The 12,411-nt window shown below is 49.3% G+C and overlaps 1 protein-coding gene across 1 annotated transcript; it reads left to right on the top strand.

Moving 5' to 3' along the window:
• The first annotated feature begins 7,300 nt into the window (after positions 1 to 7,300).
• ORM1 (orosomucoid 1) lies at positions 7,301 to 10,685 on the top strand. The gene is made up of 6 exons (XM_024345840.3): positions 7,301 to 7,467; positions 7,883 to 8,025; positions 8,224 to 8,294; positions 8,996 to 9,103; positions 9,255 to 9,358; positions 10,498 to 10,685. Exons 1-6 carry the CDS (start codon positions 7,354 to 7,356, stop codon positions 10,561 to 10,563), a joined length of 606 nt encoding a protein of 201 aa, XP_024201608.2. The 5' UTR covers positions 7,301 to 7,353; the 3' UTR covers positions 10,564 to 10,685.
• Positions 10,686 to 12,411: the final 1,726 nt, after the last annotated feature.

Raw genomic sequence — 12,411 nt, 5'->3', positions numbered from 1 at the left:
TGATCCCACATTTTCATCTCATACACAATCTCGTGGGACACATGTTGTAACCCTGGCTTTTCAGATGAGGAAACTGAAGTTCAAAGAGGTTACTTAAGTTGCCCAAGATCACAAAACAGGATTTGAACTTGAGAAAATCTTTTTGGGTCTTTCCTCAGCCCAGACACAGAGTTCCCCATGAGGACAATTTGCTCGGCCTATGTATTCTCATGTGGAAGCAGGTCACAAGTTGGTCTTACACAGACCTTGGCTCTGGCCTTGATGAAGAAGGGTGGAATGTGACTTTTTCAGGAAACGAAGTGTTTCAAACAGGTGCATTTCCCTGATGACTTCCAGCTCACCTGCTGTGTGACGTTTCCCACGCTGCCTCGCCTCTCTGGGCCACTTTTTTCCTCATCTATATAATGGGGGGAATGTCTTATTTTCTTGAGCCTAGGATAGACACGTTTTCATGTTTTGATATCTTTAAAAGTGAGATGTAGCTTGCAATCACTGAAGTACATATGCAATGCAGGAGTTTTTCTTCCCTCCCCACCCCAGCTTGTCTAGGGGATGGTTAAACTGACAGCGATAGTTATTATAATCAGAAGACCCTTAGGAGCAAATTTATTTTATTTAACAAGCATTTTATGGGTGTGGTAGCTCATGCCTGTAAACCCAGCACTTTGGGAGGCTGAAGTGGGAGGATCACTTGAGCCCGGGAGTTCGAGACCAGCCTGGGCAACATAGTGAGACCTCCCATCCCTACCAAAAAATTTTAAAAACTTTAAAAAACCAAGCATTACAACTATGTACCAATTTAATCTTCATAACAACCCAATGAAGTAGGTACCACTATTATTCTCATTTTACAGGTAGAGATACTGAGGCACAGAGAAGTTCAGCACCTTGTGCTTCACCACCAGCCTGTACTGCCTGCCCTGAGGCCTTTTCTCTCTCTTTTGTTCCTGCCTAACTTCTTTTGACATCCTGCCAGGGCCAGATGGAGGATAGGGCCAGACGAGCTAGAAGGACTACTTAAAGCCTCAGTCTTTAGAGGCATTCATGCATACCTGAAATGTTAGGAGACAGAGAAAATTGTACTGTGGTAGGGTAGGTGCCAGATGAGCTTGGAGGAATTACTTGGATAGTCTAAGGTGGAGAGTGAGACCCCCAAGCAGCAGCCTGAGGCACAGTGAGGACACTGAAGACCACTTACTCCTGCCGAGGAGAGGCACTCAGAAGCGCCTCTGTACTGCATTCACAGTGCACAGCTCCGCTTTGAATGGCGGTAGCTCTCCTTATTCACCCTTCCCCTACACAGGCTGCGCCTGGGATCTCTACACTCGAGCAGACGGAGACCCCAGATCCCATTGGCCTAAGTGCCTGAACGTTATAAATCAAAAGTATTTTAAATGAAGCTGACATGTTTACATTTAAGTTTTAGAAATTTAATTAATTATCCCAGCACTTTGGGTGGCTGAGGCGGGTGGATCACAAGGTCAGGAGATCGAGACCATCCTGGCTAACCCGGTGAAACCCTGTCTCTACTAAAAAAATACAAAAAAATATTAGCCGGGCGTGGTGGCGGGCGCCTGTATTCCCAGCTACTCAGGAGGCTGAGGCAGGAGAATGGCGTGAACCCAGGAGGTGGAGCTTGCAGTGAGCTGAGATTGTGCCACTGCACTCCAGCCTGGGCAACAGAGCGAGACTCCGTCTCGAAAAAAAAAAAAAAGAAAGAAATTAATTAATTAAATCGTGCCCAAAAGATTTGTACAATTAAAAATTATTCACGAGGCTAGCATGCAGCCTCTACATGCCCATGTCAAGAACCAGATTCAATTGTCCTGACGCAGTGACTCACAACCGTAATCCCAGCACTTTGGGAGGTCGAGGCAGGCGGATCATTTGAGGTCAGGAGTTTGAGACGAGCCTGGCCAACATGATGAAACCCCGTCCGTACTAAAAATACAAAAATTAGCCAGGTGTGGTGGCAGGCGCCTGTAATCCCAGTTATTCGGGAGGCTGAGGCAGGAGAATTGCTTGAACCTGGGAGATGGAGGTTGTAGTAAGCCAAGATTGTGCCACTGCACTCCAACCTGGGTGACAGAGCCAGACTCTGTCTCAAAAAAATAAAGAGAAAAAGAACTAGATTCAGGCTGTATGTGGGCACCATCTACCGACATCAGACACACACATTTAGGAGTAATAATGATGCAATATTGCCAAATGTTTCTCAGCAACCATGTGCAACTGTTGCATGTACTGTTTATTTCTAAATCAGGAGGATCTCTCTAACCACACATTGCAAGAAAATAGACTTTCAGTGTTTCTGGCAAAACAAGAGTTTTTTTGTTGGCATTTATGCTGAAAGGGAAGAGTTAAAATGTTAATTTGTCTTTTTTCTTACCTCCAAGTTCACTCAAATCCTCTCTTGAAGCAGTGTCTGTCTCCTATGTCTGCGGTGGCATCATCCACGAAGTATCAGGACACTTGACCTGTTGTTTTCAGAGTCGAGTGCCACATGTAGAGATTGTTTCCTGGGGCCTGAACAGTGCTGGTTGTGAAAGAGAATAATCAGTGATGTGGGTGCCACTGTGCCAGTACCAGGCACCAGATCCCAAAGGACAGAGGTGCTTATCTGTTATTTAATAAACTGTTGTGTGTGTGTGGGTGTGTGGGTGGGTGTGATATGTGGGGCTCTCTAAATCCCTGGGCCCCAATAGTCCAGGTCTAATGGTGGTGCTGTCCCCACACAATGCTCAGCTTCTCCTCAAAATACATGGTATCTGGGCTGGGCACGGTGGCTTACACCTGAAATCCCAGCACTTTGGAAGGCCGAGGCGGGTGGATCACTTGAGGTCAGGAGTTCAAGATCAGCCTGGCCAACATGGCGAAACCCTGTCCCTACCAAAAATACAAAAGAAATTAGCCAGGTGCGGTAGTGACACCTGTAATCCCAGCTACTAGGGAGGCTGGATAGGAGAATTGCTGGAACTCGGGAAGCGGAGGCTGCAGTGAACTGAGATGGTGCCACTGCACTCCAGCCTGGGCGACAGAGTGAAACCTTGTCTCAGATAGATAGATGATAGATAGATAGATAGATAGATAGATAGATAGATAGATGATAGATAGATGTAGATAGATAGATAGATAGAGATAGATAGAGATAGGTGATAGATGATAGGTAGATGATAGATAGATAGATAGATAGATAGATAGATAGATAGATAGAGATAGATGATAGGTAGGTAGATAGATAGATGATAGATAGATAGATAGATAGATAGATGATAGATAGATGTTAGATAGATGAATGGTATCTGGAGTCTGTCCCCATCATCTCACCCCTGGACCACTGCATCAGCTCCAGCTGGTTTCTCAGGTTTAATCTCCTACCCTAGCCCTCCCCATTCTTCCCATTCAGACAGAGCGATCTTTCTGAAGAACCAATCTGGTTATGCCTTTCCAACCCCTTTGAAAACCTTTCCATTTCTCTCCTACACCTCCTAAGTCTAGCGAACCCCTCAGCCTGGCTTCCATGCCCTGCAGGCTCCATCTCCTGCCAACCTCTTCAACATAAAGTCTGGCCACTCCCACTTATCATGTGCTCCAGCTGCACAGACTTTCCAGCTCCCTGATACACCCACTCTCTCACCTGCGCTCTTCCCTCTTGATAACTCCAATCATTGTTTCAAGCCTCAAATTAGAGCAATGTAAATTCAAGAAACAAACCAAGCTGGCAAAAACACAAAAAAGAAAGGAAAAAAAAGGGTCATTTCTGTTCTGACAAGGATGGGGATAAGGAGACTCACTTGTACACTGCCAAACTGACATTCAAAATCCTTAGTGCTTTTGGATTTGTCATGTTTGGGAGGAGGGTTTTTAAATCATCGGCTTTCTTGAGGTTGAATAAATAAAAGAAAATGCACACATTTTAGGTTTACTGTTCAATTAGTTTTTACAACTATACGCGTGTGTATAATGGCCACCACGATGACAACCTGGATCGTTGTCATCCACTTCAGTGTTCTCTCATATGCTTTTGCAGTCAAATTGCCCTCTTTTGCCCTTGGCAACCACTGATCTGATTTCTAAAATTATAGATTTGTTTGAGCTGTTCTAGAACAGAACCATACAGTATATAAGCTCCTTTGTATCTGGCTTCTTTTGTTCAGCATAGCGTTTTTGAGATTCATCCATGGTGTTATATGTATCAATAGTTTAACTATTTTTATTGTTAAGTAATATTCCTTTGTAAGAAAATGCCACATTTTTATTTACCATTTTCCTGTTGATGGGCATTTGGATTGTTTCTTTTTTTTTGGTTTTTGTTTTTGCTTTTGTTTTTGTTTTTGTTTTTTAGACAGAGTCTTACTCTGTCACCAGGCTGGAGTGCAGTGGCATGATCTCGGCTCACTGCAAGCTCCACCTCCCAGGTTCGAGCGATTCTCCTGCCTCAGCCTCCCGAGTAGCTGGTACTACAGGCGCATGCCACCACACTCAGCTAATTTTTGTATTTTTAGTAGAGATGGAGTTTCTCCATGTTGGCCAGGCTTGTCTCGATCTCTTGACCTTGTGATCCGCCCACCTCGGCCTCCCAAAGTGCTGGGATTACAGGCGTGAGCCGTGGTGCCCCGCCCTTGGATTATTTCTAATTTTGGCTATTTTGAGCAATGCTGTTATGAACATTAATATGTAAGACTTTGTGCATAGCACGTGGTTTCCTTTCCCTTGGATACTATGGTAATTTTAAAAGGGAAATTGGCTGCTCTCTGACACTTATCATCCGAGGAAAAATCACAATATGAAATGCTGTTAGATAGGCTGGGAGTGGTGGCTTACGCCTATAATCCAGCACTTTGGGAGGCTGAGGCAGGAGGATCACTTGAGGCCAGAAGTTCAAGACCAGTCTGGGCAACATAGTGAGACTCTGTCTCTACAATTTTTTGTCTTTTAAATTTAATTAGCCAAGTGTGGTGGTGCATGCCTGTAGTCCTAGCTACTCCAGAGGCTGAGGTGGGAGGATTGCTTGAGCCCAGGAGTTTGAGGCTGCAGTTGAGCTATGATTCATACCACTGCACTCCAACTTGAAGAGCCTGAAAAAAAAAAAAGTTCCGTAGACATAAAGGACATGACTAAGTAGGTTAGAATATAGTAAGCGGGCCAGGCACAGTGGCTCATGCCTGTAATCCCAGTACTCTGGGAGGCCGAGGTGGGCAGATTGCTTAAGCTCAGAAGTTCGAGACCAACCTGAGCAACATGATGAGAACCCTATCTCTACAAAATTACAAAAAGTTAGCCAGGTGTGGTGGCACGCACCTGTGGTCCTAGCTACTCGGGAGGCTGAGCTGGGAGGATCTCTTGAGCCTGGGTGGCAGAGGTTGGAGTGAGCCAAGATCCCCACCACTACACTCCAGCCTGGGCGACAGAGTGAGATGCCATTTCAGAACAAAAACAAAAACAAAAAAAGAATAGAGTAAGTGAATGAAAAGTTGTGCATCCATTACACTTTTATTTATTTATTTTTGAGACAGGGTCTCTTGCTCCATCATACAGGCTGGAGTGTAGTGGCAAAATCACAGCTTACTGCAGCTTTGAACTCCTGGGCTCAAGCAATCTTCCAGCCTCAGACTCCAGAGTAGCTAGGCTTTCAGGCACATGGCACCAGACCTGGCTAATTTTTTTTTTGTTTTTTTTTTCCCTTCAGATGGAGTCTCACTCTGTCACCCAGGCTGGAGTGCAGTGGCGCCATCTCGGCTCACTGCAAGCTCTGCCTCCTAGGTTCACGCCATTCTCCCGTCTCAGCCTCCCGAGTAGCTGGGACTACAGGCGCCCACCACCACTCCCAGCTAATTTTGTTTTTGTATTTTTAGTAGAGATGGGGTTTCACCATGTTAGCCAGGATGGTCTCAATCTCCTGACCTCATGATCCCCCCGCCTCAGCCTCCCAAAGTGCTGGGATTACAGGCGTGAGCCACCGCGCCCGGCTGACCTGGCTAATTTTTAAATATTTTTATGTAAAGATGATAGGGTCTCACTATGTTGCCCAGGCTAGTCTTGAACTCCAGGCCTCAGGTGACTCTCCCATCTTGGCTCCATTAAGCTTTTAACTACAAACTACACTGAAATATGAAAAAGTATTCAGAATGAAATGAATAAGAATGCAAAATTATAATCATACCGTAAGAATACTTTCTGAGTAATCCCAGCACTTTGGGAGGCTGAGACGGGTGAATCACCTGAGGTCGGGAGTTCCAGACCAGCCTGGCGAACATGGAGAAACCCCATCTCTACTGAAAATAACAACAACAAAAAAAATTAGCTGGGCGTTGTGGAGGGCACCAGTAATCCCAGCGACTCAGGAGGCTGAGGCAGGAGAATCGCTTGAACCCAGGAGGCACAGGTTGCAGTGAGCCCAGATCGAGCCATTGCACTCCAGCCTGGAGGACGGGAGTGAAACTCCGTATCAAAAAAAAAAAAAAAAAAATGAATACTTTCTGAAAGTATTTATTCATACAAATAAAGACTTGACCTGTGAGGTAGGAACACAAATGGGCCATGGAATCACTCATTCCACAGTATATACCGAGTGCCCTTGAAGTGCTGGGCACTGCTCCAGGATTGGGGGCGTATTGGTGAAAGAGAAGCAAGCTGCCTGCTCAGATGGCAGGGAATGGGGGACAACAGGGAGACAGTTTCCTGTTTGAGATGCTGGGAGATGCTTCGAGTAGTATATTTACTGGAAATAGACATTCGACTTGGATGTCCCTTTTTGGAAATGTGCCTGCGTCCAGGGCTGGGTTGGGGCCCCATTGAACTTTGGCTCTGACATAGCTGTTGCCACACTCAGTGGAACTGAATCCATGTTTGTCTTCCCCGGCATCCCTCACCCCAACTCTCCCCGCCACAACATACATCCCATGCCCGCCTGGGGACCCTCAAAGGTGCTTCATCATTAGGTTTGTGGCTGGGTCCCACTGAAGTAAGTCTTGGCACTCAGAGGGATAGGAATTGAATGAAGACATGAGATTACTGAGCGGGAGGCCTCTCTACGGAAATCTGTGGACTCACACGTTTACTAATGTTGCTGCAGCCCCGCACCCACCTTGGCCTTGGGCAGCCATACTCTAGGGCTTTTGTAACCTCTCCATGTGAGGAACTCAAACTAGACCTGGGTTTGGAGGCGGTGCTCCGAGCTGGCCTTTGGGGGAGGTTTTGTGCGAGGCATTTCCCAAGTGCTGGCAGGATTGTGTCACAGACACAGAATAAACTTTTGCTGGGCTCCAAGTGACCGCCCACAGTTTATTATAAAGGTGACTGCACCCTGCAGCCACCAGCACTGCCTGGCTCCACGTGCCTCCTGGTCTCAGTATGGCGCTGTCCTGGGTTCTTACAGTCCTGAGCCTCCTACCTCTGCTGGAAGCCCAGATCCCATTGTGTGCCAACCTAGTACCGGTGCCCATCACCAACGCCACCCTGGACCGGGTGAGTGCGTGGGCTAGCCCTGTCCTGAGCACATGGGCAGCTGCCGCCCTTCTCTGGGCTTCCCTTTCCCTGCTGGCTGTGGTCGGACCCCCACTCCCGGCTCTGCCCTTTTCTCTTCTGGGTCCCCAGGGTGAAATTCTCACCAGCCCAGGGGACTCTGGAGGCACCCCTTGCCTCCAAACTCAGAAGCTTCACTGCAGAGTCCTTCACGGAGGACGGTTCTGTGCTGGGCCTGGAGGGGCTGCCTGGGGGGCAATGACTGATCCTCAGGGTGAGCTCCTGCATGTACACTGCCCACCAGGGGCCTCATCTCCCCATATGCAAAATCAGGGAGAGATCTGCCTGAGTCTCCTCCCAGCTGACAGTCAAAGATTCAGCATCAAGCCCCCATCACTACCTCCGACCTTCTCCCCAGATCACTGGCAAGTGGTTTTATATCGCATCAGCCTTTCGAAACGAGGAGTACAATAAGTCAGTTCAGGAGATCCAAGCAACCTTCTTTTACTTTACCCCCAACAAGACAGAGGACACGATCTTTCTCAGAGAGTACCAGACCCGGTGAGAGCCCCCATTCCAACGCACCCCCATCTCAGCTTCTGGCCAGAAGACCCTCTTCCTGGCCTTGGCCTTCCCATGGGTGGAACCGGGAGGGCTGGCTTTAATCTCCACCGGACTCTTGCCCCTGGACTGTGATGGGCGATTGGCCCACTTCTCAATAATCTTCCTGTTTTCCTTCCGCCTTCTGTTTGGCTTTAGACAGGACCAGTGCTTCTATAACACCACCTACCTGAATGTCCAGCGGGAAAATGGGACCGTCTCCAGATATGGTGAGGGCCAGCCCTCAGGCAGGAGGGTTCACCGTGGGAACAGGGCAGGCCAGCATAAGGTGGGGGCTGGATGTAGAGCCCTGGAGGCTTTGGGCACAGAGAAATAACCACTAACATTTTTGAGCTCTAACGACGTGCTCAGAAACAACTCTAAGAGGACACTGCGAGAATTAGATGAGGAAACAGAAGAACAGAGACCTCAAATAGTTTCCCCAAGGTCACACAGCTTATAATTAGAACTAGAATTGGAACTCCAGGCTGGCTTCAGATCTGCCTCTCTCTCATGCCCTCTTTAAGATCCTTTGCAAACCAATGGTAGAAGCCTGTATGTTGGAGAGGTGGTACCTTCAACTATGTCCCCCATCACCGCAGAGGTGGCACATAGCAGGGAGCTGATGGAGCTGAACTGACACCATTTAGCATCCCGAGCCTCCTCTCTGGGCCTCATTTTCCTCATCTGTAAAACGGAGAAAGGCCCTGACAGCCACGGTCTGTGTGAGGCTCCTGAGATCCCATGTACAGAAAGTGCTTGGTGTGGAGCCGGGCACACAGCAGGGGCTGGGCACACGGTGGCCCAAAGGAGCCCCGGGCCTTCACTGATGGGCTGTGTGGCCACGGACACACCTAGGCCTCCTCACCTGTAAGACGGGCACCATTGTGCCATCTCATGTTCTCACCCAGAGGCTCTTTTTCTCTTCCAGTGGGAGGCCAAGAGCATTTCGCTCACTTGCTGATCCTCAGGGACACCAAGACCTACATGCTTGCTTTTGATGTGAACGATGAGAAGAACTGGGGGCTGTCTGTCTATGGTAGGCATGCTTAGCAGCCCCAAACTCATCCCCCACTCAGGCCTCACCCCCCATTCACCCACCCCTGGGCTGGCCCCTAGAACCCCAGCCCTCCCTGGCCTCCCGCCAGGCCCCACCATGTCCCCAGTCAGTCTCCTTGCTCCCCCTGCAGCTGACAAGCCAGAGACGACCAAGGAGCAACTGGGAGAGTTCTACGAAGCTCTCGACTGCTTGCGCATTCCCAGGTCAGAAGTCATGTACACCGATTGGAAAAAGGTAAACACAAGGGATTGGGCAGTGCCCACCTTGTCCATGGCCCAACTCGGGCAGCCCCAGAGGCCCAGAGCAGGAGAGCTGCCAGGCAAGGCTGCACAGCTAGGCAGATCTTCTGCTTTTAGGCACCTGCCTCACTGTAGGGACAGCTGAGCTCTACAGAGGCCCAGGGGTGGTGGATGAGAGCCCAGGAGGGAGAAGTCCCTGTGAAACCAGGGAGGACCTCAAAGCTAACAGGAGGGAACAGCGTGAGCCACGGGGTTGGGGGATTGGCAATTGGAGGGGACGTAATGCGGGGAGTTACCACCTACAGACGCGTCCCAAACCCCAGGCTTTCACCCCACCTCCACTCCCCGCTCATTTTTAATACCCGTGCAGTGGGGAATGGATACTCTGGTTTTCAGTGTCACCCACACTGCAGCACGGCCACAGTCACCATCCCGATTTTTGCTACAAATGAGAATTACTTTATAATGAGCTCCTTAACACTTTTCTGTAAACCTGTGTTTGGAAGACTTGCGTTGGTGTGGCCCTGTGCCCAATACCTGTGAAATCACAGCACCGATGAGCTGGTTCCAATTTTTAAAATATATACATGCAGTACTTCCATGACTATTCAAAGAAAAACAATTCCATCCATTTGCCACCTGAGATGACCACCAGGGATGTGAACTACCTCCTGCCCCCATCCCCAGCCCCAGGATCCTGGGACAGGGCTTATGAACGCAACCACTGTAGTCAGCTCACCTGATCCACAGCCTGGCACCCCCACTGTCTGGCTAGGGAGCCTCGAATGGGTCCCAAGGCCACCCTGCTCCTCAGTTACATCATCTGCATAGTAGTGGTGGTTGTGAGGAATTCAGGAGCTGCAGCATAAGGGCTTGGCAGGTCCTAAGTGCACAGTAAATGCCAGTGATTCTTAAGAGTCTGAGCTCCCATTGTAGAGGCAAGTAAGCTGAGGTTCAGAGACAGAAAATGACTTGCCCAAGATCACCCAGCTGGGAAGTGACAGTGCCAGGGTTGGAGCCCTGGTTGAGCTGGTTCCACAGGCCAGAGCTCATTCTGCCCTCTCCCCGGAAGACCTCCCACCCTGTCCCCATGCCTCTGCTTCTCCCTCACCCCAATTCCCTGCTGCCTTCTAGGATAAGTGTGAGCCACTGGAGAAGCAGCACGAGAAGGAGAGGAAACAGGAGGAGGGGGAATCCTAGCAGGACACAGCCTTGGATCAGGACAGAGATTTGGGGGCCATCCTGCCCCTCCAACCCGACATGTGTACCTCAGCTTTTTCCCTCACTTGCATCAATAAAGCTTCTGTGTTTGGAACAGCTAAGCTGTTAGTCATTTGTTCATTCATTCATTCTGGAGCCTGCCCTGAGTTCAACCCTGGCTGGGCACTGGATAAGACGCTGTCCCTGGTGGGAAGAGCCCCACACGTGCCAGGATGGAGGATGACAGGCACCGAGTACTGTGGGAGCCCAGTACTGTGGGAAAACACTTTCTTCTGCAGGGCAAAAATCTGGGAAGGCTTCCTGGAAGGGGCATCTGAACCAATCTACAAAGATGAGGAGCATAATACAACCTGCTGTTCTGTGTACAATGTGTGATGATCAAATCGGGGTCATTTCCACCACCTCAAACATTTACCATTTCTTTGTGTTGGGAACATTATCACACAGTTCCCCATAAATATGTACATTATGTGTCCATTTAAAACAATACAAGCAAACAAATGTGAATTTCTAAACTGAGACTACTGTAAGGCCTTTCTCCTAATAGCAAGATTGTAATAAAACTTCAACTAGTCATAAAAAAAAAAATCCTTTTCTGTTTCTGCTGCAAGCAAGGAAATGAGAGGATGCATTTGAGTAAACTTGAGGCAGAAGACTCTAAACAGGAGTGGAGGTGTGATATTGTTTGGCTCTGTGTCCCCACCCAAATCTCACATGGAATTTTCAGCCCCATGTGTTGGAGGCGGGTCCTGGTGGGAGGTGATTGTATCATGGGGGTGGTTTCTAATGGTTTAGCACCACCTCCCGAGTGCTGTTTCTCACAAGATCTCATTGTTTAAAAATGTGTAGCACCTCCCCCTTTGCTCTGTCTCTCCTGCTGTCTTGTGAAGAAGGGACTTGCTTCCTCTTTGCCTTCCACCATGATTGTAAGTTTCCTGAGGCCTCCCAGCCATGCTTCCTCTGAAGCCTGTGGAACTGTGAGTCAATTAAATCTCTTTTTTTCATAAACTACCCAGTCTCAGGTAGTTCTTTATAGCAATGTGAGAACAGACAAATACAAGGTGGATGGGGTGGGGAGACTTCAGGCATGTGGTGCCAATCACAAGGACCTTATTCCAGTATTACCATGGCCATCGGGGGAGGCACGTTGGGGGGACCAGGCTGGAGGCAGGAAGGCCCGAGTGAAGGCTGCTGTGGGCAACTAGGCAAGAGGCGGTTGCCTGGGCCAGGGCAGGGCAGGGCAGGGAAGGGCTGGGGTGATGCAGAGGGCTTGGGGCCCAGGCCAGAGGGGCTGGGTGTCTCCATGGACGTGCTCTTAGGGTGCTCACCTGGGAGACCCAGAAGAAGGAGACAACACGTAAAGGTGAGGCTGGTCCCTGGAAATCAGATGACATCCTGCAAATGTGGAGCCCTGAGGTGGAGCCAAGCCCGAGGCACAGCCCACTCAGTGGCACAAGCCACAAAGGGCCGGCCTCACTCCAACCTGGGTGCTCGTGATTGACAGCCTCTTGTTACGTGAGGGAAGCAGCACCCCTTCCGTGGCAGAAAAGTTGGGCCTGAATTGTTTGAGCAATTCCACGTGTGCAGCTGCGTACACCATCCAGGGTGATAGGACCATGAGCCCGAGGCCCTGATGTCCTGGGGTCTAGTCCTGTGTCCACAGGCACCACTCCCCTTTGTACCTCCTGTCCCAACAGCCAAGCTCCACAGGGCCAAGACTACAGCATCCTTTGCTCAGCACCCAAACCACTGCTGTGCCCACAGCACGGAGGCTGGGGACACCGAGCTGATGTCCTCAGAAGGCAAGTGGACAGGACAGCCTCTGGG

This window comes from Pan troglodytes, chromosome 11 (assembly GCF_028858775.2).
Source record: "Pan troglodytes isolate AG18354 chromosome 11, NHGRI_mPanTro3-v2.0_pri, whole genome shotgun sequence".
Lineage (NCBI taxonomy): Eukaryota > Metazoa > Chordata > Mammalia > Primates > Hominidae > Pan > Pan troglodytes.
This window is presented reverse-complemented; position numbering and strand designations above follow the sequence as displayed.

What these genes read in the sequence shown, in the direction of transcription:
- ORM1 (XM_024345840.3), top strand. Translation starts at nt 7,354, where the DNA reads ATGGCGCTGTCCTGGGTTCTTACAGTCCTGAGCCTCCTACCTCTGCTG. An exon ending in CTCAGAGAGTACCAGACCCG is followed by an intron (nt 8,026 to 8,223) that starts GTGAGAGCCCCC and finishes GTTTGGCTTTAG; the next exon opens with ACAGGACCAGTGCTTCTATA. An exon ending in CTGGGGGCTGTCTGTCTATG is followed by an intron (nt 9,104 to 9,254) that starts GTAGGCATGCTT and finishes CTCCCCCTGCAG; the next exon opens with CTGACAAGCCAGAGACGACC.